General features: G+C 45.7%; 1 protein-coding gene across 4 annotated transcripts; it reads right to left on the bottom strand.

Moving 5' to 3' along the window:
• Window positions 1–5,835: 5,835 nt before the first annotated feature.
• LOC124303921 (runt-related transcription factor 1-like) lies at window positions 5,836–24,525 on the bottom strand. Of its 4 annotated transcripts, none has more exons than XM_046761794.1 (6): window positions 23,809–24,525; window positions 23,258–23,488; window positions 17,868–17,981; window positions 11,836–12,015; window positions 8,144–8,410; window positions 5,836–7,461 (listed from the first exon to the last, which is right to left on the bottom strand). In XM_046761794.1, the coding sequence occupies exons 1-6, from the start codon at window positions 24,104–24,106 to the stop codon at window positions 7,124–7,126; spliced, it is 1,428 nt and encodes a 475-aa protein (XP_046617750.1). In that variant the 5' UTR covers window positions 24,107–24,525; the 3' UTR covers window positions 5,836–7,123. The 4 variants fall into 4 exon arrangements, with proteins under 4 accessions (XP_046617750.1, XP_046617731.1, XP_046617740.1 ...); XM_046761775.1 differs by having other exon boundaries at window positions 11,836–12,030; XM_046761784.1 differs by having other exon boundaries at window positions 17,856–17,981.
• Between the last annotated feature and the right edge of the window lie 479 nt (window positions 24,526–25,004).

Genomic DNA, 25,004 nt, shown 5'->3' on the forward strand with positions numbered 1-25,004 from the left:
TCACGCGGAGGTTCCACGCGAGCTTCTTGGCTCCGCTCTCCCGCCCCCTGGCCTGGCACGTTCTCCACCCCCGACGACGTGGCCGCTGCGGCGCGCCCGGGTCGCCGCGCGTCCGCGGTGACGGCGGCGAGGCCGAAGACGGGGGCGGAGGGGGCGAGGAAAAGTGGCGAGGAGGGGTGAGGGGTGCATTTCGAAAGAGCCTCGTCGCCGAGGTGAGGAGGAAAGGTGAAGGCTGCCCGTGGGGGGCAGAGGTTGCCTAGCTACGCCCGAGGCCCGGCCACCGCCGCTGAGATACCGTCGTACCGTTTTTGTCGCACGAGGGCATTTTCCACGCTCGGGTAGACACGGTTCCCTAATTGTTCCGACTTTCGAAATTTCACAGAATCCCCACGGTTTTTTTCGCACCGCTCGAGAGAGAGAGAGAGAGAGAGAGTGATGCACTCGTCTCAAAATCGGACTCGACCCTCTCGTACGGCGATACCTTGTAAGGATTGGTTCTCCCTTTGGTTTGGGAAGATCTGAAAAGTCGGGGACGAGCCGGATAATAAGCGGCTCGGAATAGATGTTTGAGGAAAATAGTGGATTATTGAAACTTTAATTGAACCTACGCGGTACTCTAGAGCTTTCTTCTTCTTCTTTTTCTTCTTCTTCTTCTTCTTCTTCGTCTCTTCTGAAAGAAGATACTATAACCTGCAGCCAAACGCCGCGCGTTGTAGGTTCAGTCCAACGAATCATGAATATGCATATTATTTTTTTTCTTCCTTCTTTCTTTTTACCTTCCTACTGGAAAGTTGCTCGATTTTAGCTCCAAGATGGATCGCGGATGGAAGATGTTTTCTCTTTTTTCCTCATTTGCATGCATAATGATCGTGAAAAATTGACGATGCTCTCTCCCTGAGAGTACTCTCTGCCCCAGGAAGCGGTGGGACTGGATAAAAGTGGATTCTACCAGCGCGGAATTCGGAATAATGATTTTGAAACTGATCTTAAACAGAGCGACTTTCTTTCTCCTCTAATTCATCGTTCGAAAATATTACTCGCTAGTTAGTTATTTCCACGAGCTTTATGAGAATTCAAAATTTAATTAGAACCGATCAATTCACGATCAATCATAATACTAACAATAGATTTGAAAAACTTTTTAAATGGTGCCTGAAATTATTCAACCAAATGACAGCTCCAAGACGAGTTTAAATATGCAAATAAGAATTATAGATTCAACTTAACGCTGTTTCAGTTCACTATTTTTTCACCTCAGCACGGTACGGGTGTCGCCCTCTGTCGGAGAAGTCAGCAAAGATCTTTAAGAAAATCCTCACCCTACTTTCTTGCACCCTCTTTCATCCCCAAGAAAACCACCCCTCGTGGTAAGGCAGCGCGCGTAACTGCCGCCGGCGCGTAAACGTCGGTATAAATAGTCTGCAGGCAAAAAAAAAAAAAGATATTGTTGATAAAGAAATATTCTTGTAAAAAATTTTTGCACACAACCATGACTCCAAGTTATTTTATCCCTGAAATTATTTTTCACTTTCAAACGGTGGAATTTTTCCTTGGCGTTTGCCGGTCTGTCACATAATCGCAAAACACTGTCTTTTTTTATTTCAACAGCAAAGTATGACCATGATTTTTACTGTATTTGAAAAACGGTAAATTGTTGTTCCAATTGTGCGAGAATGGATCTCCACTCGGCAGGTAGTTTTACGTGCACGTCACAAACGCGTCGCATCTGAGGATACCCGCGGTTTTTCAAAGCTTTGACGTCGAGCCGGTTCAGCGTCGGTAAGAAAGGCGCCAGAAAAGAAAGTAAGGAAAGTTTCTTGGAGAAGGGGCGCGGCGTCGTTACTCCGACGTCTGGCAAGAACGTTTTAAGAAATGTTTAGTTCACCGCGCTGCTACCGTAAGAAAGGGTGGCGCTCGGCTGCCATCTTCGAAGGGTCGCAAGCTCCGGCGACGCGCCGTGCAAAAGCAAAAACCTGGAGTCTTCGGGTAAGGTGGGTAAAAAGTTGTCGATGAACGGAGGAATTAGCCGAGTCTGAGGAAAGTAATGTCGCTGCGAATCGACGATTCGACGAGAATGTCGCATCCCCATTTTGAACGCTTTTGAAAAGCTTAGACATTGCAGCGCAGCGTGGGAATCGGATTTTGGATAACGAGTTGCGGTGAATACGAAACGTCGAAAAACATCCCTATGTTTTCTATATCTATACATATAACGAAAGAGTAAAGAGAAACAATGGTGGAAACAAAGGCGAGACTCTTGGAACACCGAGCCTGGCTCACTCGGCCGATTAATTTAATCTAAGCAAACATCATACGGGGGCAAAGGAATGAGAATGGAAGGTGGAAGGGAAAGAGGAAGGGTGGGAGGGAGGGTGGAGTTCGCAGATCTAGATACATACGTAAGTACAAGAGTGTTCAAAGGAGGGGCGAAAGGGAGGCGAAGTGCTCCGAGCGGTGTTTAGCATGTAGATGAAGATCTTGGTAATCAAGGGTAGCAGCCCCGCGGGCACACTTCGTCAAGTCTTACTTATTCCCGTATAACCTGGAACGCTCCTGCTCCTACGCAGTGAGACTGACTTCACTTCGGATTCCCTGGCTACCGAATAAACCGGTGGAGAGGCATCCGACGCTACCATTTTCGCTCTGTCGAATATACATAGCTGTGCCTGGGGTAATAATATTCCCGGCACCACCGGGTACCGGAAAACGGAACACTGGTTCGATCTGATGCTCGCGTAAAGCTGACTGGAACAAGAGATGCCTGCGTACGTCATTGTTCTTTTTGTTAAATCGACAAAGTCATTGCCAAATTGTAGTGGTAAGTTTCACAGAAAACCCCCGGCATATATGAATAACAGCAGAATAGCAAACCACAAAAATCTCATACTTTCCAGATCTTCGTTTGCGTGGTTTTCTGACTTTTCGTCCACCGAGGCGTTAAACTATAACTTCTTCATCTCGTATCAATAATTCACGAAGTCATAAAAAAATCCGGCGATGAACGCGTGTGAAACTTTCTTGAAACGTAGGTACTTCATAAAAAACGAACGACACGTGCGTGCATTACACACACACATGCGAATAATGAGACCATCTCTTTTATCCGATGAAATTCGCCCCGAAATCGATCGGCAAAAACTAATTTCCCATTGAACGGGACAAAGGGTGATTTTCCACGGGGGAGTTGTTCGTTTGGCCGACGGACCGGCTGACGGAGAAACAGACATAGGCACAGGCACGTTGCGGGAACGTCAACCCCATCCCACCCCTGTAAAGGATGGGGCGAGTCCGAGGCGGCGGCGACACTGGCCAGTGTCCGATGCGTATTACGGCGCCCCCGCGATCCGGTCTCACTCCAACCCTCCGAAAGCTCGCCCCAATTCAAAGAGCCACCGAGCCACGTGTGCTCAATGCGTACGACAAGATACATCGAGCACGTGGCGCGACCTGAAACCCCACGAACCCTGCACCTTTCGCTATGAATCTCGATACGAGTAGATGAGCTCGACGGATTATTATTGAGCAAAAGAATGAACGTTCGGGTGAACGCGGAAAAGCTTCGTTGACCTTCACCGAGATCGAGGCGTGATACACGCGGGATAGACGCTTGATTAACTTATTTTTTCAAAGGATAGCAAAAATCTGTCTGGTTTCTTTCGGCTGTCCTCCTCCCCGCCCGCGGTATATGCGCCGGGATATAATTATTAACCCGACCCTTGCCTCCGTTAATTACAAGCGAGGCCACGCGCCGCGGTGCCCAGCTGTTTTATATGTCCCCCTAAAACGCAGGCTCTGTTTCAAATTGGTTTCTTCGCTTGACCCCGAACTCGATTTTCAACGGTTGGATAAAATCTGGCGGCACACCGTTATCTACATCCGCGCCCGCGTTGTTAATAACTTTTCAACTAATTTACCGGACCCCTTCAGGAATTTTTTCATAAAAATATATCACACGCGTGCAGGATTATTATATTTATCATGCAATGATATCAATGATAATCATGCTTGACCAAATGCTAGTACGGAGAGAAAAATTCCCGAGTCCTCTGTTGAATTAGAATTAACATAGCAATGTATACTCGTGAAAGTTATTATCTAGATTAGGGATATTTTTATGCCTGAAGCCCGGGTTCGTGAATCAGCCATATTATGATTCAGTTTGATAGATCTCTCGTCCAGCATCCCTTAATCAAGCGTAACACTAATTTAGCTATAATTGCATTTTTGTTAATTGGATGATTCTAAAAAAAGAACGACTTAAACTGCAGACGAGATTCCGGTTACAATGACAATTGATCATTGGCAAATATCCGTTTTGTCAGCAACATGAGAATATTTCATTCGTGAAACAATCGTAATTTTTCAAGGGAAACTAGTATCATGTAGTCAAAGTACATTTCAAGTGCAAAGGTTATCGTGAATTGGTAATATCATGCACGACTCAGGCGTTCTTTTTCCTGGCTGTATTCCATTTTGTTTCACTCATGGAAAAAGATCATCCTCCAGTGTAAGCTCATTGTTAAATGCAGGTGACAAAAAAATGTCGAATACATTCGAACTTGTTTATATCCTGGCCATGAAACTGAGATCGAAAATCTTTGAAGTTTGGATGGGAGTAAAATGGATAAAAATGGAGAAAAATTGAAAATAAAAAAAGTAAATTTCACCGCCGGTTTCAGCGCGGCTTTCGCTGCACATACAAGCGGCGGGAGGCTGCGGCAGGGCCGGTAAATCAGCGGCGGTGTAGAGTCAACGAGCTGTGTCCCCGGCCACAGTGGCCAACGCTAGCCAACAACTGTTCTCCACAACATTTGGCGGTGTGGATCCGCCACCCCCGAGTTCCATAATATACCCCGCAGTGCATACGTCGCGTATTTATACACAGGTGAGTATAAACAGGGGCTCACCGCTGCGTCTATCAGCGCCGGCAGTGTTCCGGCAATCGCGGTGCTTGCGGAGCTTGCGCCTTTACGCGGAGCTTCGTCCGACGCGACTCGGAGTCAGCGGCGAGATTAATCAGAGGCCTCGTCGGCCGCGGTAAAGTGCGCTCGTCTACGTATATTGTATACGGATGATTATATGCTCGAGGAGGAAACGTGTATGCCGAATGCTAATGGGGCCAACCACCGGCTGCGGGAGGAAGGAGGGGGGAGGGGAGGAGGATCCTGTCGAAATTTAATTAAATCTTTCCTGAATTTCCATAAACTTACACCCTCCATCCACCCTTTGTCGAGATTCACCTTGTTTCCGCTCGTACTTCGCCGCACACAAAGCCAGTAACTGTGCCATTGCTTATACCCCGTTGCTTCCGACGGTTAGCCAGTCGATCGTCAGTTCGTACGGTTCTTGCAGAATTTTGGTTTTGCTCGTACATACGTGCCTGCCGACGGAAATTTTAGGCAGCTAGTATTCTCGCGCCAAGTCGAGTGAAAGGCCAAACGTAATTTCGAACACTGAGGCACCCTCGAAGGGGCAACGAGGCTTGAATACCCAAGCTGTATCGTTGCGTGATGTTTATTTATGGATAATTTTCGACGTACCTGTACCCGCGAAGACGGCAGTCACTCCTCAAAATTTCCCAAGAATAGCTTCTCGGTTCCTGTTTTCGGTGTCGATCACGAAATTGAGTTCCGAAAGTCTTACGATGTTCGAAGATTGCGGGCGATCCATTTTTCTCTTCGTTTCCTTTTCGATTTCTATTGCATTTTGTCGTGTAGGTTGCACAGCGAATGATGAGGAGGTGGAGGAGGAGGATTGAATTCGGCGTAAGTGTAATTATTTTCAAATACATTTTATTTGACTTGGTCAAAAACTACAATAACAATAATAGTCGGTAGATATGTGTAAGAAATAATAATATAACCATCGTATATCATGAGGTGATGAAACAACGCCGTTTAGGGCAATACATATCGGTGTTAGTAACGAATGCGGGTGAGAAATTATTTTCGACGCGAAATAACATCGATCACCGATCGAGTGGCTTCAACGTAATGTATCAGATTTTAGTGAAAATCACTAGAGACAAACGAGGGGTTAATATTACATAGCTATAAATAACAGCGATATATTCGTGACTAGATCAACAAGGGAAGAACAACGTTAAACAGAGAAAAATAATATCAACTAATTATTGTAAGCAGGCCGTTTGTTGCACATTCCGCTGCAAGCAATTGACGATTCGAACCGAGAACAGTAACCGATGCCCGATGGTACATTGCTTCGCTTGCCAAACGTCGTCTATTCAGACAACTCGTAACTCTTGGTTTTTCAATCCGGAAGGCACAGCGGAACAATATTGCACGTGCTCCCTATCATTCGATATACGGGCCCGATATATTTTAAATATATAACACAGAAAACGTAATTATGCAACGAAAAGAAGATTCCTCTTTTGACAATTAGTTATCGCAGTACATAATAACATATCACGGATGAATGAAATCCAATCGACGACGCATTATCAGACAATGATATTATCATGTAATCATATATTTACATTTATTTACATTTTCGTCACTATAATATGTATGTATAATATGCATTTAACTGTCTTTATCTGTCATTTCATTCTCTCTCGCTAAATTATAATAGTAATAATAGTATGCAGGTAAAATTGTTGCCGTTGTTGTTGTTGTTATTATTATTAATCAAATATTTCCGAACTAATATTCGTTGAGGTACCACATCCGTCATGAAATTTGGCACAAAACGGAGAATCGATCACTTTCATTTTACGTCTTTTAATCTTCGCCTCCACTGTCGCTTTAACGTATAATTTTCACTTTTTAATTCAATACCTATGTTTAAACTTTCATTCGGCATACCAGCGATCATACCGTTCGTTAATTTTTATTTATAATGCCCACAGTTTGTCACACACAAGAAATTGCATCGTTTATTGCTCCGCTCACTAATTCTCGTACACCGACGGAGTATGAACAGTTCGATTTGTCTCTTCTGCGTTTGGGAACGCCGTTAAAAACCTCTTTCGAACGAATCATATTTTACATTAAAAAAACCACTTCTCTTATCGTTCGCTCGACGATTCAACCAAACGTCATCCGCTGTAAATTTGGTCGGTCAAAGACGATCGATACTCCTCGGCTTGTAGAAGTTTCGGCTAGTAGGGCCTCCAGACGTTGTTGTCAGGGCGAACCTCCTCCTGCCTGACGCTGCAGCTCTCGGTGACGACCCGCTGCTCCGTGTTCTCCGAGTTTTGAAACTGGTTCGTATACAGCTGGGAGTAGAGGATGCTCGGCAGGACTCCGGGCGTGGGAAAGTAGTTGCCGTAGTTTTGCCCGAAGCCTTCCTCGTGGACGGGACTCTCGGTGGTGCTCGAGTCCGTCGACAAGGACCTCGGCGACACGTAGTCCTGGTACCTCTGCGCCGAGCCCGACATCAGGGTGTTCAGTGGGTCCAGGGGGTCCGGCTGGCTCGGCGTCGTCGTGTCTGGAACCACTGCGAGATTCCAGCGTTATTGTCATGCGGCATGTTTGAGGGCGGGAAGTCGAGGGGTGATCGACCTTTTCATCTTCGAGACAGCTTTGAATAAGCCGAAAGGTTATTTATCGTTTCATCTTTGTTTGAAAGCTTTGAAATTTGAAAATTGTTCTACAGAAAGTGTTGAGATGCACTTTCATGGAATTTTATTTATACATTTTATTTTGATAAGTAGTTTTCACGGGAAGTAGAATGATTGATTTCCGAACCGGACTCTGTGAGTTGTATATTATATACACGGTATTGAAATTCAATAAAATTGCGGAAGATGTAGTGAAAAAAGATAATATCTTGACGAAATTAAAGTTTTTATACTTCCGACGGCAACTATACGATAGTTTTTTGAACCTGAAAACATCTCTCAATTATTTTCCTCGCGCATGATACTAACAGTATCGTAACAACCTGCCATAAACCGTTTTTCAAATTTTATAGTTTGAAGTAAAGATGAAACTAGCGTCTTTGAGCCGTATAAGTTGGTTATTCGTGAAATCTCGTGTCAGTAAAGTTGACTTTTAAATCAAGTGAGGAAAGGTAAACCACCCCCCGCAAATAGCGTGGATAAGCGGAGGTTGGGGAAGTGCTCTGGAACAGATTGAAGCGAAAATTTGCAATGCTTGACAGATTTTTAAACACTCACGAGACGAGACGGTGGAGAAAGCGTCTTGCTGAGGCGTCGTGCTGGTCGCGCCAGCCACGACCGTTGATCCTGCGGTCGAATCGGGAGCCGTTGGGGTCGTCATCGACGCCGTCCCTGTGAACGAGGTGAGCGACGGCGGAGGCGGCGGCGGAGGAAACGGGGCCTGAGCTGCGCAAGAGGACAAAGGGCCCGGAAGGTAACCGGCGTAACCTGCGGCGCTGCCGTAGCCCCAGGAATTCGTTGCCGTCAACCCGAACTGGGACATGTCTGAGCGCACGTGTGGTATTTTTTATTTTTACTTTGGAGTGACTGGCGTTCTTCATTTTTTTTTAAGTATGTCTTTCTTGAAAGATGTAAAAACTAGATTATTAAACTGCTCGACTATCGTGGGGAAATTTTTATTTTTTGCTCACACCTGATCTGGAAGCGGTAAAACGGTGGTTAAATTGAAAAAAAAAAGAGTTTAAATGACGGCGGAACGAGAGAGGAGGAGGAGAAAGATAGGGTTAATTCGGTGCCGGTGCTGCTGCTCATCCGCTCACTTTTATCACCGGCCACGATCTACTCGTTACGTGAAAAGAGCGCGGAACCAGCTGACAAAAAACGGTGTAAAAATAAAAGTCAGCCTGAGCGAGCGACCGGGGGGGTATTAAATGGAGAAAGAAGCGCGACGCGGGGAGGAGGAGCGATTAAGCTAAACGACCGTTGATTAACGGGTCGGACATTAAAAATACATCAGGTTACACAAAGATAGCAGAGAGAGAGAGAGAGAGAGAGACACTGCGGGGAAAATAATCGAAATCAAACCAATCGTAAATTTATACAATCCGCTTCTATTAATTCCTCCACTTTTTTTTGTCTTATCCAATTTTAGAACTCTGCTGTCGATTTTTTGTTGAACTGAGATACAATGCCCGATAATGAGTTGCAAGGAATAAAAATAGCGGATGTTAATTCACACCGTTTTGATTGCGAGTGGAAGGAGTTGCGAAATTTATTTGCGATTAAAAAATGACAGGACATTATAAGACTTCGTACCCTGACAACTACGGCGTGAAAAAAACTGCTGAATTTCGAGAATGGAACGAGCAGTGCCTGATCAAGTATTCGAGTTTGGTTTTCCTTCGGCCTGCGACACCCTGACGGGAGTTTTGCGTTTGATGGACGGCTGTTGGAGTTAATGCATCGCGGGTGTCCCTCCGGAAAACCTCTACCGAGTATCCAGCTTGTGTATAACGAGGAATTTCTGTTCTCTCATGACGGTCAGCTCGTTCTTGTCACGCGTTAATTAATTATGGTGCCCGTGCCGAAAGCTCGACTAAACGTTTCGCGCGGTCAAAGAGTAGCCGGTACTTGAAAATCGACCGTTTGAAATCTCGTCGTCGATTCGCCCGGACGCGAAAGAATCCGCGAAACGCGTCGCGAGAATCGAACAGATCCGGAATCCGTGATTGAGGATAATTTTTTTACAGTTATTACGCTGTCTTTGACGACCGTCCTGGAAGCCACGCGTGCAGGGTGCATCGGGCATTCGAAAACGGGGCGAGGGGGAGAGAGAGGGGAAGTTTCGTTCGACGGTAGGTTATTTAATTTAAATACCGAATCGCGTGGATTGAAATGATTCGCCCGCGGTGATCTGCGTATGCCTTGACTCTCGATACCGCCGTCTGGACCAGCCCGTTTTCCTGTCTATATTTCCACGGAGTGGCCCCACCACTGATAGATTTTCCAACGAGTCAGCGAAGGCAGCAAAGGAGGAACGGGGATGGGCAGCCCTCGAGGGTGGGCACCGAGATCAAAGGGTTGGTCAACCCGGCGGGTCGAGTCAAGTCAAATAAACGACCTCGTACCTTCACCTTCGCCCACGCTCCGAAACTGAGCCTAAATACCGTCTAGCTTTCGCCCCTCGCTCAGTTTTGCGGATTTTCAACGCGTACTAGCTTCGGGTAAATCGAACAAAGAAAGGTTCTCGAACTATCGCGACTTTTGTACCACGATTAAAAGATGCGTGAATAATTTTGCGAAGTAATTATACGTGAAGGACAAGAAGCAATTCCTCTCAGATTCGCGTTACCGTTATTATTATACGTTGCATCTGCGTAGAGGTACTCGAACAAATTAATGTGTATAATATAGATTATATATGCGATACGCGTGTCTAAAACATTCCGCAGAATTCTCTGTAGTCCGTAGGTGAAAAATTAATAAGCGAAATATTCCTCTTGGTTTTTGCTGTTTTTTTTTATCCTCCTTTCTCCCTCCCCCTCTTTTTCTCTTTCTTCTTTTTTTTTTTTTTCTTATTTGCATTTTAATTTTTACATTATCGGACTTTCGGCACTGATACTGTGCAGATGTTATCGGCGATCTCGCGTATCTGAGAAAATTAATAACCCGCTCTCGAAGCCAAGACCGTTCGGTATTTCACCCAGGCAAAAATATGTGTAGAGTATTACATACAGGTAGGTATGTTGCATATATACCGTTCGATATATTTCTATCCTTACTCCCTGGTTAGAAACCACAGCCTTTTATCTCCCAGAGCTTCGTCGACCCGCCAGTGCGAAGGAGAAGAAACGTAGCGGGTCATTTAAAAGTAGATGAAAATGAAAAATCATTGGCAAATATGTACAAACCTCGAAGAATTTTTAATATTTTTCACACCCTTCCAGCACATCGTTTCGAAATTACAATGCAAAAAATTGCAAGCTCGCGTAGCTGCATCGACCGATGAAACGAGTACGCTTTCGACGAGAAATGTCAGCACGGCCAGTTATTCGTATAACGGTAAAGCTAACGATGCCCCGAAATAAGGGACGATAACGATACGGGACTCGGGGGCGCAGCACCGAAAGGTGCCTTTATCACCGCGATAAAGCGGGACGCGGTGTAGGTTATAAAGCCTTCAGAATTAGCCTAAGTTCGTAGTCAGGCTTGTATAATAGGGTGTAATGTACAAACAAGCGGGGCTTCAGTCAGTGCCGGGACCTTCGTCGCCCCTTTCCCGCCTCTCCGCCTGGAGCCACTGCTCCCACTCACCCCCCCCCCCCCCCCCCTCCCCCCATCCGCCACCCCACACGCCCAGGATGCCCTTGGCGAACCCCTTTAATATAATATTTAATCTGGCTTTGAACAGGCTTGTGGTTTCTGCTCCTGCGGAGAAGTATACGTATAGGAGCTAGGTCTCGAGGCTATCCTCGCCTAACCTAGACGGGAGAATTGAACCTAACCCGACCCTGATGATCCTCTGTGCTATGGGAATATACTCCCACTGAAATATGGCCGGTGGTATTTTCGCATTCGTTGTACAAAAGCAGATTTTCGAAGGGGCTTAGAACCGCGCCCTGCAGGCTTCTCCTACCTTTCACTCTAGTCTCTACCTCGACTCGAGCATATTTCCACATGTCTGTGTACAGAGATTGCGAACTCAGATTCCGTGGGCGGGTAGAATATTTACTAAAAATTTAGTGAATAGTTGTTTATGAGCTCGGTCGACAGGGTGGATTGGTACCACTGCGCACATGAGTGATTCCGATTGACGTCTGGTGAACAAGAATTGGCAATCGATCAGAAAAGTGAAACTTCGATGGGAGTTTCTAATGGGAACAGCACACTTCAACTATATATAAAATATATGAAAATATAAGGAAAGACACGTGAACCGAGATAAGGTGTAAAAGAGCAGATATACTCACTCTGGCAGTTGGCTGGCATCGCGTGCCTGAAGGACGACAGCGGGTCTCTCGGCTGCAGAGGATTCGACAAGGGCTGCAGGGGGTTGGGTAACGTCTGCAAGGTATCAACTAACGGAGATGCGAAGAACGGTCCTCCGCGTTGAGAGGCGAAGGCAAAGGCGTGAAACTGCTGCTGCTGCCCTAGAAGTGACAGCACTGGGATCAACCGTGCGCCTGTCCATTGGACCGAGGGTCGTTCAAGTAAGTTAAAAAGGAACGAAGTTCCTGCAGTTCGCTTGGCTCAAATAATTATACAATAAAAACGTAATTCGTCGTACGGTGACGTGAAGAACAAGTGCGTTCGGTGAATGTCACACGCGAAACGTGAACATCGTCGCTTTGCTGAACGCAGATGAAACGGAAAGCGGAGAACGTGACAATGAGGATCTGTAATGCGCCACTCTTGATCACGTCGAATTACACGACGCGTCGTGTGCTCTGAATAGACGGAACAATTTCGAAGCATAGGTGCGTACTTTCAATTACCAATTTGACAAACACAGATCCTCCATTAGTGAATGTCTCCAGTTTGAGGAGACAGTCTGCAGCCGCGCGGCTGGACGTCCGGTGGACGAGAGAATCGTGGGATGGGGTAAAAGATTCGATATACTTTATTTCTCGCCGACAGCGTCGCCAACCCAATTAAAGACGTGCCATCCGAGCGGCTGACTATCCCCTGCAGGGCCGAAACCACCCCTTCGCACTTGCCACTTCTGTGCCCGAACCCAGCCTGGTACGAAAGCTCCTCCACGCCGTTGGTATCTACACGTGTATACGAGCGATACAAGATGTGTGAGGAGCACTGGGCGAGCCGCGGAGGCGTGTGGGTAGACACCGGGAAACTAACACAGGCTGATGACGGAAAGGCAGGGGGTCGGAGGAAGGGAGAGCCTGCCGTCCTGATAATCCAATTCAAGCCCTAATTCTAACTCGCTGCGCGAAATTCACCGTAGTTTGCTGAATAGAGGAGGATGGCCAATGGGAGACACAATGGCCTGTCAGAATACCGATAGAAGGGTAAATGATCGAGTTAAACGGTAGCCGTTCAATTATTTCAACACTCGGAACGACGATTCAAGACGGCCCTCGATGCACCTGCCGATCACCTGAACGAAGCCGCTCACGCGAGGATCCGGGTTGGTGCATTTCATAAATTAACCCATTCGTTTGGGAAATTTATCACCAAACCCTCGCCGCGTGCTCCTACAGCGTGTTGTATTTCACTAGGTGTCGCTGTTCGGAAGCCCTCCTCAAGCCGCCGTGAACGATCCTTTTCGAACAACACCCTCGCACCTCCGTTTGGCGGAATCTGCGTATCGTTAGGCGTGGTGAAAAAAGCTCAACCATTGCGAGTTTCGACGGATTGCGGGAATTGTCAGCGCGTGGAAAATGGCGGATTCATTGTCAACCTCGATGCCGAAACGACAGCCGACGGAGACGAGGACCGGGGCAGAACTGCTAATACAGACTTGGCTTCGGTATTAATAGCGCAATTACCGAAGAGAAGGGCTGGACCCTCTTTACCGCGGACGAATCAGTCGACGTGACAACTCGTGCTGCCCTCGGCCTTCTGGGGCTTCGTGTGGCAAAACTGGAGTCTACGAAAATCGATTTCTAGAAGATTTAGGAGAAATAATTGAGATCGTTCTCATCAGTGTACAATAGAAACAGGTTAAATCGAAAAGGGAAGATACGCTGTAAGAAGAGTACGGTATCGATCCTATCCAAACTGCAATTTGTCGTCAATCAAACTCTATCTTACGTGGAATTTTCGAATCGATCAATGGCAGTGCACTCGATATTTAACAGTGTGTGTTCAGTCTTTCGAAAACCTATCAACAAAATGAGCGACGACGAATTATTGTTCTTCGAGTGCACAGATTCGGCAACGGGTATTCGAAGATCGGGTAAGTCGAGGAAGGAGGTTACTGACCGCGGAGTTTGGCCAAGAGCGTCCTAGTAACCCTTCTCAATCAATTTCCTTGCCCCCCTCCCCCTCCCAGCGAACCGATGGGCGGAGGGTCGAGGGTTGAATGTTTAATGAATTGCTTGTTTAATTAATTACAACCCTTGCGCCGACCCTGAGGCGCGGCCAAGACGCATTCGTCGTGCTGTCAAACCGCCTCGACCTCAGCGGCTCAACCGGGGGCCAAGAAAAATCAGTGATTTAGAACCGATTCACGGGGGCCGCAGGGCCTCCGTATCAACCTATTCTCCCACTAAACAATTGATACGTGTATTGTCGGATACAGATCCTGGTTTCCTCGTCGGCAGAGCACTACGTTATAACGATTTACGACAGTCATTTGGAAGGCGTTTCGTGTACATCGTCTCACGGGCCACACGGTGCACGAACATCGAACCCCGCAGTCTTTCGCTACCCAACTAGGTGCCTAATAAATAAATGATAACGCCACGTGTCATTCTTGCTTTTCAAAGAACGGCAGTCTGAGTTCATTTTAACAAACGTGCATGTGATAATGCAGCCTCGGTTGCCGTGGAATTAGTTTTCAAAAAATACACTTTTCGATCAATCAGCGCTGAGGAGTCAAAATCTAGACCTCTGAAATTCTTTTCAGTTTGTTCATCACCGACAATCGATGATTAATGAAACGAATGAATGAAAATTCACCCGCACACTGAATTGATCAATTTTACTGCGAGTTTCCAAGTTGCTCGTGTTGGTTTGAGTCTAATATAACAATAAGAAGAAAACTGTTCATCACGCATTTTCATCGAAGTCACTCGTGAACAGTTCTATATTTTAAACGCTGACAGAATGTTTTATTCAAAAGTTAGAAAAGAAATTAAAAAAAAAAAATTTTCTTCCAGTCACAGTGGTAATTTGTTTACTGCTCTATTTCGAGTTCCATCAACTGGTAATTAATCAATGTCACAAAATCCTTTTCCAGAAAATCCAGGTCTTTACTTACGCATGTAATTTTTTCTTCGACGGCGTGAAAATTCAAGTTTTCCACATAGCAATTATACCGCGCAACTGCATAAGTAGATTAGACTTTCCCCCATCCGTCGAACTTAACCGATACCGGTCCCCTTAATTTACCCAAGTTACGGCGAGCTACTCGGTTATACTTACGTGGGGTCATAAGGCGGTTCAATTTTTTGTCAAAGGCGCCCGAAGGCCACCCAAGGGCCGGACGGCTTTCATCTCGCCTCGCACCCTCCTCTAACTCTGACTATCGGGTTTTTTCCCCATCTGACGGTTTTTTCATTTCTTGTCTCCCTGTATTCCCTTTCTCTCGACTGTTTTACTCCTCACGAAGCGTATGCTTAGAGTTTAGCCATTTTAGGACTTGGTTTGTTTTAACTTAAGATGCAACGTGCCGACGATATCTCGCCGTTAACGAACGTTTATTTTTAACCCCTTTTAGCCACCGACAGACTAGGCAAAACAAGATCCTGCATCGTAACGGACGTGACAAATAGACTGCTTAAACCGTTCGCTCGAAACGACTGTTCGATTTTTCCGGAAATCTGGAGGACATTTACCTAGAGTACGATTTGAGAAAAATTAGCTACAGCGGAACGGGATCAATTTTTCACGCTTCACTTACACGTGCTTAACTTCCCTTCTCTCGCGGTCGGAGTTCTCGACATTTTCGACACGCGGGATTAAAAATCGTTTCGGCATTGGTACCGTTTTGACGCGATGGTGTCATAATGGAGAATTACGGTTGCTGGGTGGTCCACAGATGCGGCCAACGCGGCGGATGTGGTCACGCTGTAGGCGAAGCAAGACCAGCGTCGTAGTCGTGCAGTTATTTTTGGTAGGTACACCGAAGGCGGTTATATACGGGATAGTAAAAGAAACCAGCACTCACCGAAAAACAACACGAATCTCTGCCAAATGGATTTTTATTGAAAAACTAACCGGGGAATTTCGAGCGAAGCCTCGGAAAACACCTGCGATGCCCCCGACGTTTAGTACATAAAAAAACGATTGCTAAAAGGCGAGGCAATGGCTGCTTGAATATTACATGCACGTAATAATTTCAGAGAGTCCGCGACGTCTTGGACAAAAACGTTTCGACGTCCAAGATGAAGTGTCGGTTAGCACGATGGCCGTGGAGGTGTAAACTGCGACCAACTGCGGTACAAACCGTATATAGAGAATTGAACATCTTTCCACCCTGCCAGGTCCGCAATGCACGTGCAAACTTCAACGGCAATACGAATACCTTGTTTACGGCGTAATTGTACATCTTGGAAGAGTTAGGGAGCTGCAATTGTGCGGCCCAAAGTTCGTACAGGTTGGTGCACTATCTCTGCAGAATACCGCAGTCCTATATCAATGTTATGCTCTCGCCGCCCTTATAAATAATAGCAATTGCGCCGGAAATTGCTTAGCCGGACCGCAGCTCCTTACAGAATTCCAACTTCCATCTCGTGATAAATATCCGGCCGAAATGAGTTTCGGTATTCCCTGATCTTACACTTCGCAATAACGTGTAAACGGTCTCGAGGGGAGAGGGTTTAATCTCCTGCAACTACAACGCCTCGAAAGAAGGTATTTTAATGGCTTATTGGCAGTTTCCCTTGTCGATCAAGATTTATTGTCTGTGGGGTAGAATCGAGACACATGGAGAATATTCTGAAACGAACCAGTGCTTTAAAATGTCATCTTTCTAGCGCTGATCAGAAAGCTGCAAAGGTAATCTAACCTGCGCGTGACGTCATCCAGGAAATCGTCAATCGACGACAGTCGAACGTCGGTCAAAGGAAAGAGAATCGTTAGTGAATGGGGAACATGGAATTGTCAAGTGCAATTGCAATACTCGAGGGGGTGGTTCTCGACTGTATAAGTGGAGCTGATCCGAGTTTAGCAAGCGAGAGTGGCAAGGTGAAAAATGGAAACGACCGATCCGTGATCCAAAGTGCACACAACGAGTCTTCCCGCGTTCGTGCCGCAGTGTCAATAATACATTGGCCTCAATTATTACACATCGAAGCAAAAGCTGTTCCGACGGTAGACGGATTAATTTTGACCGATATTGAAGGGCATCGGAAAGTCGATAGAGAACCGTCAGAAACGAAGACAGACTCGCCATTTCCCGTCGGACGACGTCACGCGCAAGAACGTTTTTTTTATTATAACCAGCGAAATAGGCGCACCAAATGTTTGGCAGACGTAACGTTGGTTTTGTTTACATATAAATGGCGAAGGCGAGGAAAAAGTGGTAATCTCAATATTTACGGCGTTAGAAAATTTGCCGCGCATAGGCTTTCAGTCATTGCAATATTTCGTTATTCTCGCATCCGACAATCTGCTAGCAACAAATTTGTCGTAACAGTCCGAGCAGTTGAAACACAGCTACAAGAAACCGAAAATATTCTTCCTACGTATCGGAGCTACGATTCAAACCAAACATAGCTGGTGTTGACATTTCTTCGGTTCTGTTTTGATCAGGTATGGCAAATGGCCGTTGTATCAGTCTGGCTTCAGCTACGAAACGCGTCGGTCGATCGGAATATAACCGTACAAAGTATTGCTAACAGCTATACTTTTACTTTTGATATTTACAATGCAACGAATATCGTGTTATCAAGGTGCTGAGACGCCGGCATACTCGTACATGCATCAAATATTTTCGTAACTCTCGTGTCTGACCGTTGTGAAAATTGATCGCGTTATTTGCCAGAGTGGTAGTTTTCAGTTATGGTGAAAGACTTTTGGCCTTTAATAAATTACAAATTAAGCAACAATTTAGTTTATAGAATATAAAAAACAGCATAAAGCGGATTTGTAAGCCGTTACGAGCGATGACGACCAAGCAGTGAATATTTCAAACTTGTCTTTGTTTAAATACCGTTTCAAGTGCTACGCAGTTTCTTAAAATATAAGGGCGGTTGTGGCTTTAAGTGCTTCTTTCTTTGTCTGACGCCAATGTCTACCAAACATTTGTTGCACCTGACGAGTCTATTACTATGGTAACGAAGTAAGTGAACATGAAAATGCTTACAGTGATACTCACTGGTCTTGGATCTCGGCTCTCGCGGACCATCGACGGTCACCTTGATGGCTTTCGTGTAGGTTGCGACCTGCGGAGGTGACGTGGACACCGTTATCGTCAAGGTGAAACTTTTCCCTGCACAAAAATACACATTTCATTATTGTTATTTGAGGAAAAAAATATGTCCAACTTTTGGACGATTTGTGCATAATATGTGTTCAGTGCTTCAACGCGTGTAAAGTTTGACTTTTATCGTATCACGCGAGGACTAAACGCGGAATACACGAGGAAGCTAGAAGGCCTGCAAAGGGAAATTGCCGACCGTTTTAGAAGACGAATGGGTCGGGAGGGGAAGAAGAATCGTGAAACGCGAAATGAAGTCGTGGTAAAAAGGCATAAAAAATAGTAAAATACGTTCCCGCACGCACGATGCAAAACTCAGTAGGTACACGCAGAGGTTCACCGCAACGTACTACCCTGACCCAACATTCCACCACCGAGTTCCGCAGCACGCGAACTGCTTCTGCACGTTCGACGACGCAAAAAAGTCTAACAACAATTGTGTTTACACGATAGCGTGTTGTGCGGGTGCTGCTGATATGAACAGCTTCTTGGATCGCCTTGCAAGCTCGGGACACACACTCCAAGGAAAGGTGATTGAAGCTTAAAATTGGACAGCCAAATCTTCGAGTGGAATCAAAGCGGTGAGTCGTAATTTTGTCTTTTCGTCTTCAATGCCTGTTTTGGAATGCTCGTTAGAAATAAATAAATAAATAAATAAAGTACCACAAAATCATTTCAAAGTCAGAGTGAAAACTCGAACTGCAGTCGCCTGTCTAATTTTTATTTATGGTTTCCAATTAAGCATAAGCGCAACGACAAGTTTTTTTTTTTATCAGAAAAAAACATTTTCACTTTGCGAACCGTTCTTGTTATCTTCGTGAAATTTTCAAAACGCACGGATCCTGTAATTTCACGTAGAATTTCGCTGCAGCCTGCAGGTATCATTTTAAAACGAAGTACGGATGTTCGAACGATTTCAAATTCCGTTTCCGTTAGTAACCGCTAATCCAAATTGGAAAGGTGAGATCCAGAAATTCTTGTATTCAATTTTGTTGAGTTAAAATTGTAGATTATCAAGTAGGAAAAAACTTCTAAAAGTTTATGAATATTTCTGCGAATAGTCAACACATCTTACTCGAGTCTTGCTTAATATACATACGGTAAAAAATCGTTTGATATTTACTCACGTTAAATTTATTCCGCCAAAAATAAGCAAGAAACGGATTTTCCAGCCCTGAATTTCTTTTCTAGGCGACGATTTTCTACTACCTGATTCGCAATTTATCTACTTTCCTCCATACCCCCGTCTCCTCTCGGGTCGCCCTATGCTCACTTTACAATGACATTTTCCTGATGGGTAAATGACTGTAATCAACTCGCGAAAGGTATCGGGTGACGACTACGTCTTGGCACGGAAGCGCCAGCGAAGCCTCGCCAAAGTAGCGAAATAATGGCAAGTGTTGGGTGTCTGAGATGTTAGGTGGAAGGCGTCGAGGAAAGGGGAATTGAAGTTCGTGGCCACACGGCGGTTCGCCACGCAAGGAGAGCCTTTCCCGGTCCCCTTGGAACCTCACGCTTCCCGGTTTCTCTTTTCTCCTCGTTTCTCCCTTCAACCGAGGTAGTCCTGGCGTCAGGACATTCGCGAGGAAGGCGGGATCCCCTTTTGTGAGTTCCGGGAGTCCTGGATTAACGAAGCACCTGCAGTGCCTGCCGTCGAATCCCGCGTTCAACTCGAGGTTTAACCATGGATTATAATCGTCGCGGTAAACTATCATTAACTGTACCAACGCGTTGGCATGCCGGGGTATCACTGGCGGTGCCAGTCACCGACAAACTACCGAAACTACCGAAATGGGCGAGCCAGCAGCCTGCTACCAGCCGTAATAACGCGCATCTGCGATTATGCGGACCGTATAGACTTTTTCCCTAAATTATGGAAAATAATTTACATCCGTGGTTTCGATGAGTTCGGTTGTGTGTAATTTGTATTTATAAAAGATGCGTCCTCTCGATGATTCCGGGACAACTAGGGAAATTCCGCGTCCCATAAATCGAGTTTTGGGAATGATACATCATCGTTCGAATTTTGAGGATAACTTGAGGCCATCAATCAGGCGACGCGTAGCCTTACCCAATGCAGAAGGAGTCAAACAGATAAATCTCCGAAGCCCGATCGTTACAGTGACGACCGAGACAAAGTGAAGGCAAGAGTCGTGCCAGGAGTCTAAACAATTTTTAGTAAAAATAGACTCGTGCCTCGTTCATTCGTAAGTTGAAACACCAGATTGTATCGGCGCTCTCGAGTTTTCACCAACTGCAAGAAGAATCGCGCGTCAACGTCCGTCAGGTTCTGTATTCGGTTATCATTTGTGCCCGATTTTTTCCGCCACATTAAAACACAATTATAAATATCACCGAAGCGAATGGAGGAAGCGCGTTCAATATATCTCCGTCATTATTTCGCAGGCACGTTACCCAGCGTGCATCGAATAATCATGCATTATTCATTTGATGTATCAAAACGAGGTCCGGCTATCCGCCCGACTCTGATCGTCTATTGATCATATTTTTATTGCATGAATAATAACACAAGCAATCGCTGAGTCTGTTCGGCTGTTGAATTTAATTAATTTTCATTTTTCGTTTATTCGCAAAGAATTGACAGTTTAGAACGGGAATAAAAAAAAAAAAGAAAACATTGGCACCGTTGCATTTGAATTTTGATTTCTTACTTTTTTCTGCGAACAACTGTAAAAATCATTGTCAACCGAATTCTTTCACGCAGTGAGCAGAAAGTTGAAAGCCTTTTTTTTCCACCAATCACGAGTGGGACAAGTAGCGCGGCAGGTGTTCTACTCGTTATCTATCCCCTTAAAGGGATTAAACTGGAACGTGAGGTAGGTAGCAGGTAGTGGTTTACACGGTATACCTACGTAGGTATACCGACATATCAATGCGGCCCTCTTCCGCCCCCGCCTCTTTCGCCACTATCCCAACGCACCGTTCCCCACCCCCTTGCCGGTTACTCAAAGTAGGCTTTATACCATGATAGAACAGCGTTACAGCCAGCCTTACGTGGGAGGGTTAAGCTCGCCGTCGATAATGCAAACTTCTCGGGCGGGGTTTTGATCCTCCGGCAGGTTGAGTCAATGGCTACACACACGCCCTCGCGTAGCAACGACGCAGAATCTGTATGCAGGTTTTGCAGACTCCCTCGATTCCGTCTCTCGATCAATTCGAGGTCGCTGTTTTATTTAATTTTACTCTCCACTTTGTTCAGGGGGTGTCACATTGCGTCGTATTTCAAGAATATTCCCAGAAATTTCGGATTATTTCCGATAAGAGAAATAGCTACTACGACCCTGGGAGGATTGGCGGAAAATTGACTCAAACTTCCGACATCACCCTAAGAAACGCGTCAGTCATTTGTCACGGATTAGCTCTCAATTGTTTTCCTCAAGGGAGGAATTAACATAAGCTAGGATGAAGGATGTTCGCGAAGGAACGCGGGCACTAAGTCCCGGGCGAGCCGAGGAAGCTCTTACCTACGTCTTCGTATTTCGATTATACTCGGGCCTCCCGGGTGTCTTAGGAATTGTTAATTACTTTTCTGCACTCGGAATGAGAATTGCTTATACACTTATATAAGAGAGCGTGGCGAGATCGAGAACGGTCTGAGGACTCGAGGACTAGGAAACGAACGCTTTGCATCAGAGCCCCGATTCCCGCACACCGAAACTCCTCGAGAAAACGTGAGATCCACTCGCACTTCTAATCCCAACTTCGTCCATGCAACGACTGCATCTGGCTTATACATACATTTTATTTGTACAAGTTTATCCGACGTAGAATCAGCGCAACGGAGTCTTTCCCACGCGAATTAAACTCATCCGGTTTTCATCTCCGATCGTGGATCGTGCCATCCCTTAACGGCAGTTGATATTTGACCAGGCGCTCGGCATTCAACGGACCAAATGTGAGCGAGCGACGCGACGCGACGGCAGGGGCGGAAATACCGACGCTAATAACGTTGATTAAAACCTAACTAAAACCTCAATTAATATCGCCCCCTCTGCCTCGGCTCGTCTCAGCCTCTCCTCCCCCTCCGCCTTCCTCGAAACCGAACCACTTTCCTCGGAGATACGATACCGGGGTGGTTGAAGGCGACGACGCGACGTTGCGATGCCGACAAATAAAACCCATTACCCACCCCATTCGAGAGGCTGCGAGCCGTTTCACCCGGAAGGAGAAGTATCTGGGAAAAATAGGGGTGGCTTCTTGAGACAACCACGACCTGCCTCACGAAACTCCGTAGGTCCGGATCCGGCATTCTTTAAGGGTGCGAGCTTCTTTCCACCAGTCGCCTTGCTCCGGGGGTTCCTCCCTCCGAACTTTCGAATTTTATGAATGAAAGAGAAACCCGAGGAGTCCCTCTTCCGGCGCTAGGCTTAGCTGCCACCCTCCCTCCCTCCTACCCCTCCGCCGTTTATCTAAGGACTTTGTTAATCGCTCCTTAAGCAGATCGCGGTTCTTCGCGTAACGTTAACGACGCGTTAACTGAGTCGTGCAATTAATCCCGTCGTTATATACCCTCTCATTTATTACCCACAATTTGCCCCGCGGCTAGGGGGGGATTTCTTTGAGAAACTTGGATACTCCAACGGTATTCACGCTTTGTACCACTCGGTTACATTTCGTCTATTGTCTGTTGCTGCTTCTCTTGGCAAAATTATTTAGTTTGCATTATATATATATATATATATATATATATATATATATATATATATATATATATATATATATACTAATATATATATACTAATATATATATACTGTGTCAGACGCTGAAACCTTGAAACTTGCAAGTTTCGATCACTTGTACTTTCGTATATTTGCTATAAATGGTTGACGAATCAAGAGTTTCTACATTCGTACATATTATTACAGGCTTGTATTATCCAAAAAATATTAACGAAAAGGTAGAAAATTTCGGACAATTATTCGAATGTTAGCAATGCTTGATAAAATTTCGTTACTGAACTATACTTTCGGGATAATTTGTCGTACTCAATATTCTTCATTCTGCGCCAATAATTTATATTATTTGTATAATATATATTCAATTTCACAAACGCGAACAATATTATATACATTTTATACGTACATATTATTTCGCAAATGCATATTTATATCATATTTATTCATCCATTTGTCGGATTTCCTTGTTTGCACGTTTTCGATGCGACGTATATCGGCTGACTAATTTTTCATCGTCATATCAAAAGCAGTTCCAGATCCAAGGACAAATACAACAAATCCGACGAATATTATTCATGTTCGTAACTCACCCCTTCCGCTTCTACCAACGAATCTAAGATCGTTGAACTTGGCAACTTGGTTCTTCATCAGAGCCGTCGAATTCCGAAGATCCGCACAGCAGTTTTCGTCGTTCCCAGCGCGGACCGTAACCAGGGTGCCGTCGCCGACCTCGCCAAGCGCCACCACCTTGAAGGCTACCGGCAGCGTCTTATTCGACCTCCAATGAACCGGCAGAACGGTACACACGAAGTGCGGAGAACCTGCCAACACAGAAGCGATGGATAGATTCGCAGTGATTGAACGATTTCCGGTAACACCGTAATCCTCTTCTATAATTCGATCGAGACAAAGCTCACTCTTTGACCATTTCCTGATGTGCAGAAACTGATTTTTAGGTACTTGAATTTTTACAACAACCTTCACTTTTGTTCCTGATTCAAACCGTCAAGTTTCGCTCTAAGCAACATTCGTTTTCATCGAATTCGAATCCCTGCATGAATTTTCCTTCCCGGTTCAACTCCATTTTTTCGAGCCTCCCCGTCCTAGCGACAATTCCAACGTAAATCCAGGATCGACTCACCCGTCCTGACCAACTCCCCGGGATGTTCGCTGACAAAATCGCCGAGGGTTCGTTCCGCGAGTATGTCGCTGGTCATCTTGGTGTAGGCGTCGGCAAGCGGCGACACCCCGGACTCCGGGGAAGCCGCCGCCCCCGGGGCTGAAGCCCCCGTCAGCTGCATTCCTCCGCCGTTTCCGGTTCCGCCAACTGACCCCAGTCCTGCACCGACTCGGCCTTCTCCTCGGCCTCCGCCTCCGCCACAGCCACCACCGACTCCAGCACCGACACCGACGTTATTGCAACGACCGAATATATCCATAGGCAGTCAGAACATCGGGTGAAACATCCTTCCGCCCTTTCCGTCGCCTCTTCCGGGGATTATCCGAGTCTCGATGAACAGTCAGAATTCCCGCTCTATCATCTTCCCCAAGTTTTTACTGCTTCGTTTTTTTTTCTTTTTCTTCTTTTTGTTTCGATTTTCTTGATTCTTGTTCACAGAAAAAACAGTCGTTCAAATTGACGGCTGAGATTTCACAGGTTTTGACTTGGTCGTCACGTCGCATCTGACCCGGATGATTGTCGACGGACTTATTGAACGATTCACGAGAAGTTTGGACATCTTTTTTTACCGAGCTACGAAGCACTGAAGAACTCGCGTTTTGGACTGAACCTGTTTCCTCGCATAAACGGTTATTCTGCACACTGTCTCAATTTATGCCTACTTTTTCAGATATTGGTTTATAGTCCAGGAGACTCACTGATTCGAGACACTGTACGATCACATTGTGGTACTTGCAACCACGTGAGAAGCCTAGAAAACCAACACTTCTGACGATGCTGTGCAGATCCACGTCGAGGCAGGCACAGTCACTTGCTCTTCGAACCGGTCCAGATGTCCTGAAAATGCAGAGAAACGATTTGATCAGTCATGGTCGGTTATCGTATTCTTGAAAATTGATGTCTAAGCTCGGAGGACCAGCGACAAGCTTTACAAACGAGGTAACAAATCTTGTGCTTATAATCTATGTCCCACGATGCGAGAGACAACGAAACAGAGGATGTTCTTTCGGCCGTCGGCAACGGAAACGGAACTGTGCGGGGTTTCCTGTGTCTTACAATCTCGATCGTTTCAATCGCACCGCTTTTAAGGGTGAAATCCCACCCTCAAGATTCTTTGTCCTTTAATTATATCCCCTTGATAATCTCAGCACGACGTT

This window comes from Neodiprion virginianus, chromosome 1 (genome assembly GCF_021901495.1).
Source record: "Neodiprion virginianus isolate iyNeoVirg1 chromosome 1, iyNeoVirg1.1, whole genome shotgun sequence".
Lineage (NCBI taxonomy): Eukaryota > Metazoa > Arthropoda > Insecta > Hymenoptera > Diprionidae > Neodiprion > Neodiprion virginianus.

Bases quoted from the DNA above. Each gene is read 5' to 3' on its own strand.
- LOC124303921 (XM_046761767.1), bottom strand. From the start codon at position 24,106: ATGGATATATTCGGTCGTTGCAATAACGTCGGTGTCGGTGCTGGAGTC. The intron at 12,031-17,855 runs GTAAGCATTTTC...GGTTGATCCCAG, and splicing joins CAAGACCAGTGAGTATCACT to TGCTGTCACTTCTAGGGCAG. The intron at 8,411-11,835 runs GTGAGTATATCT...ACGTGCGCTCAG, and splicing joins GATGCCAGCCAACTGCCAGA to ACATGTCCCAGTTCGGGTTG.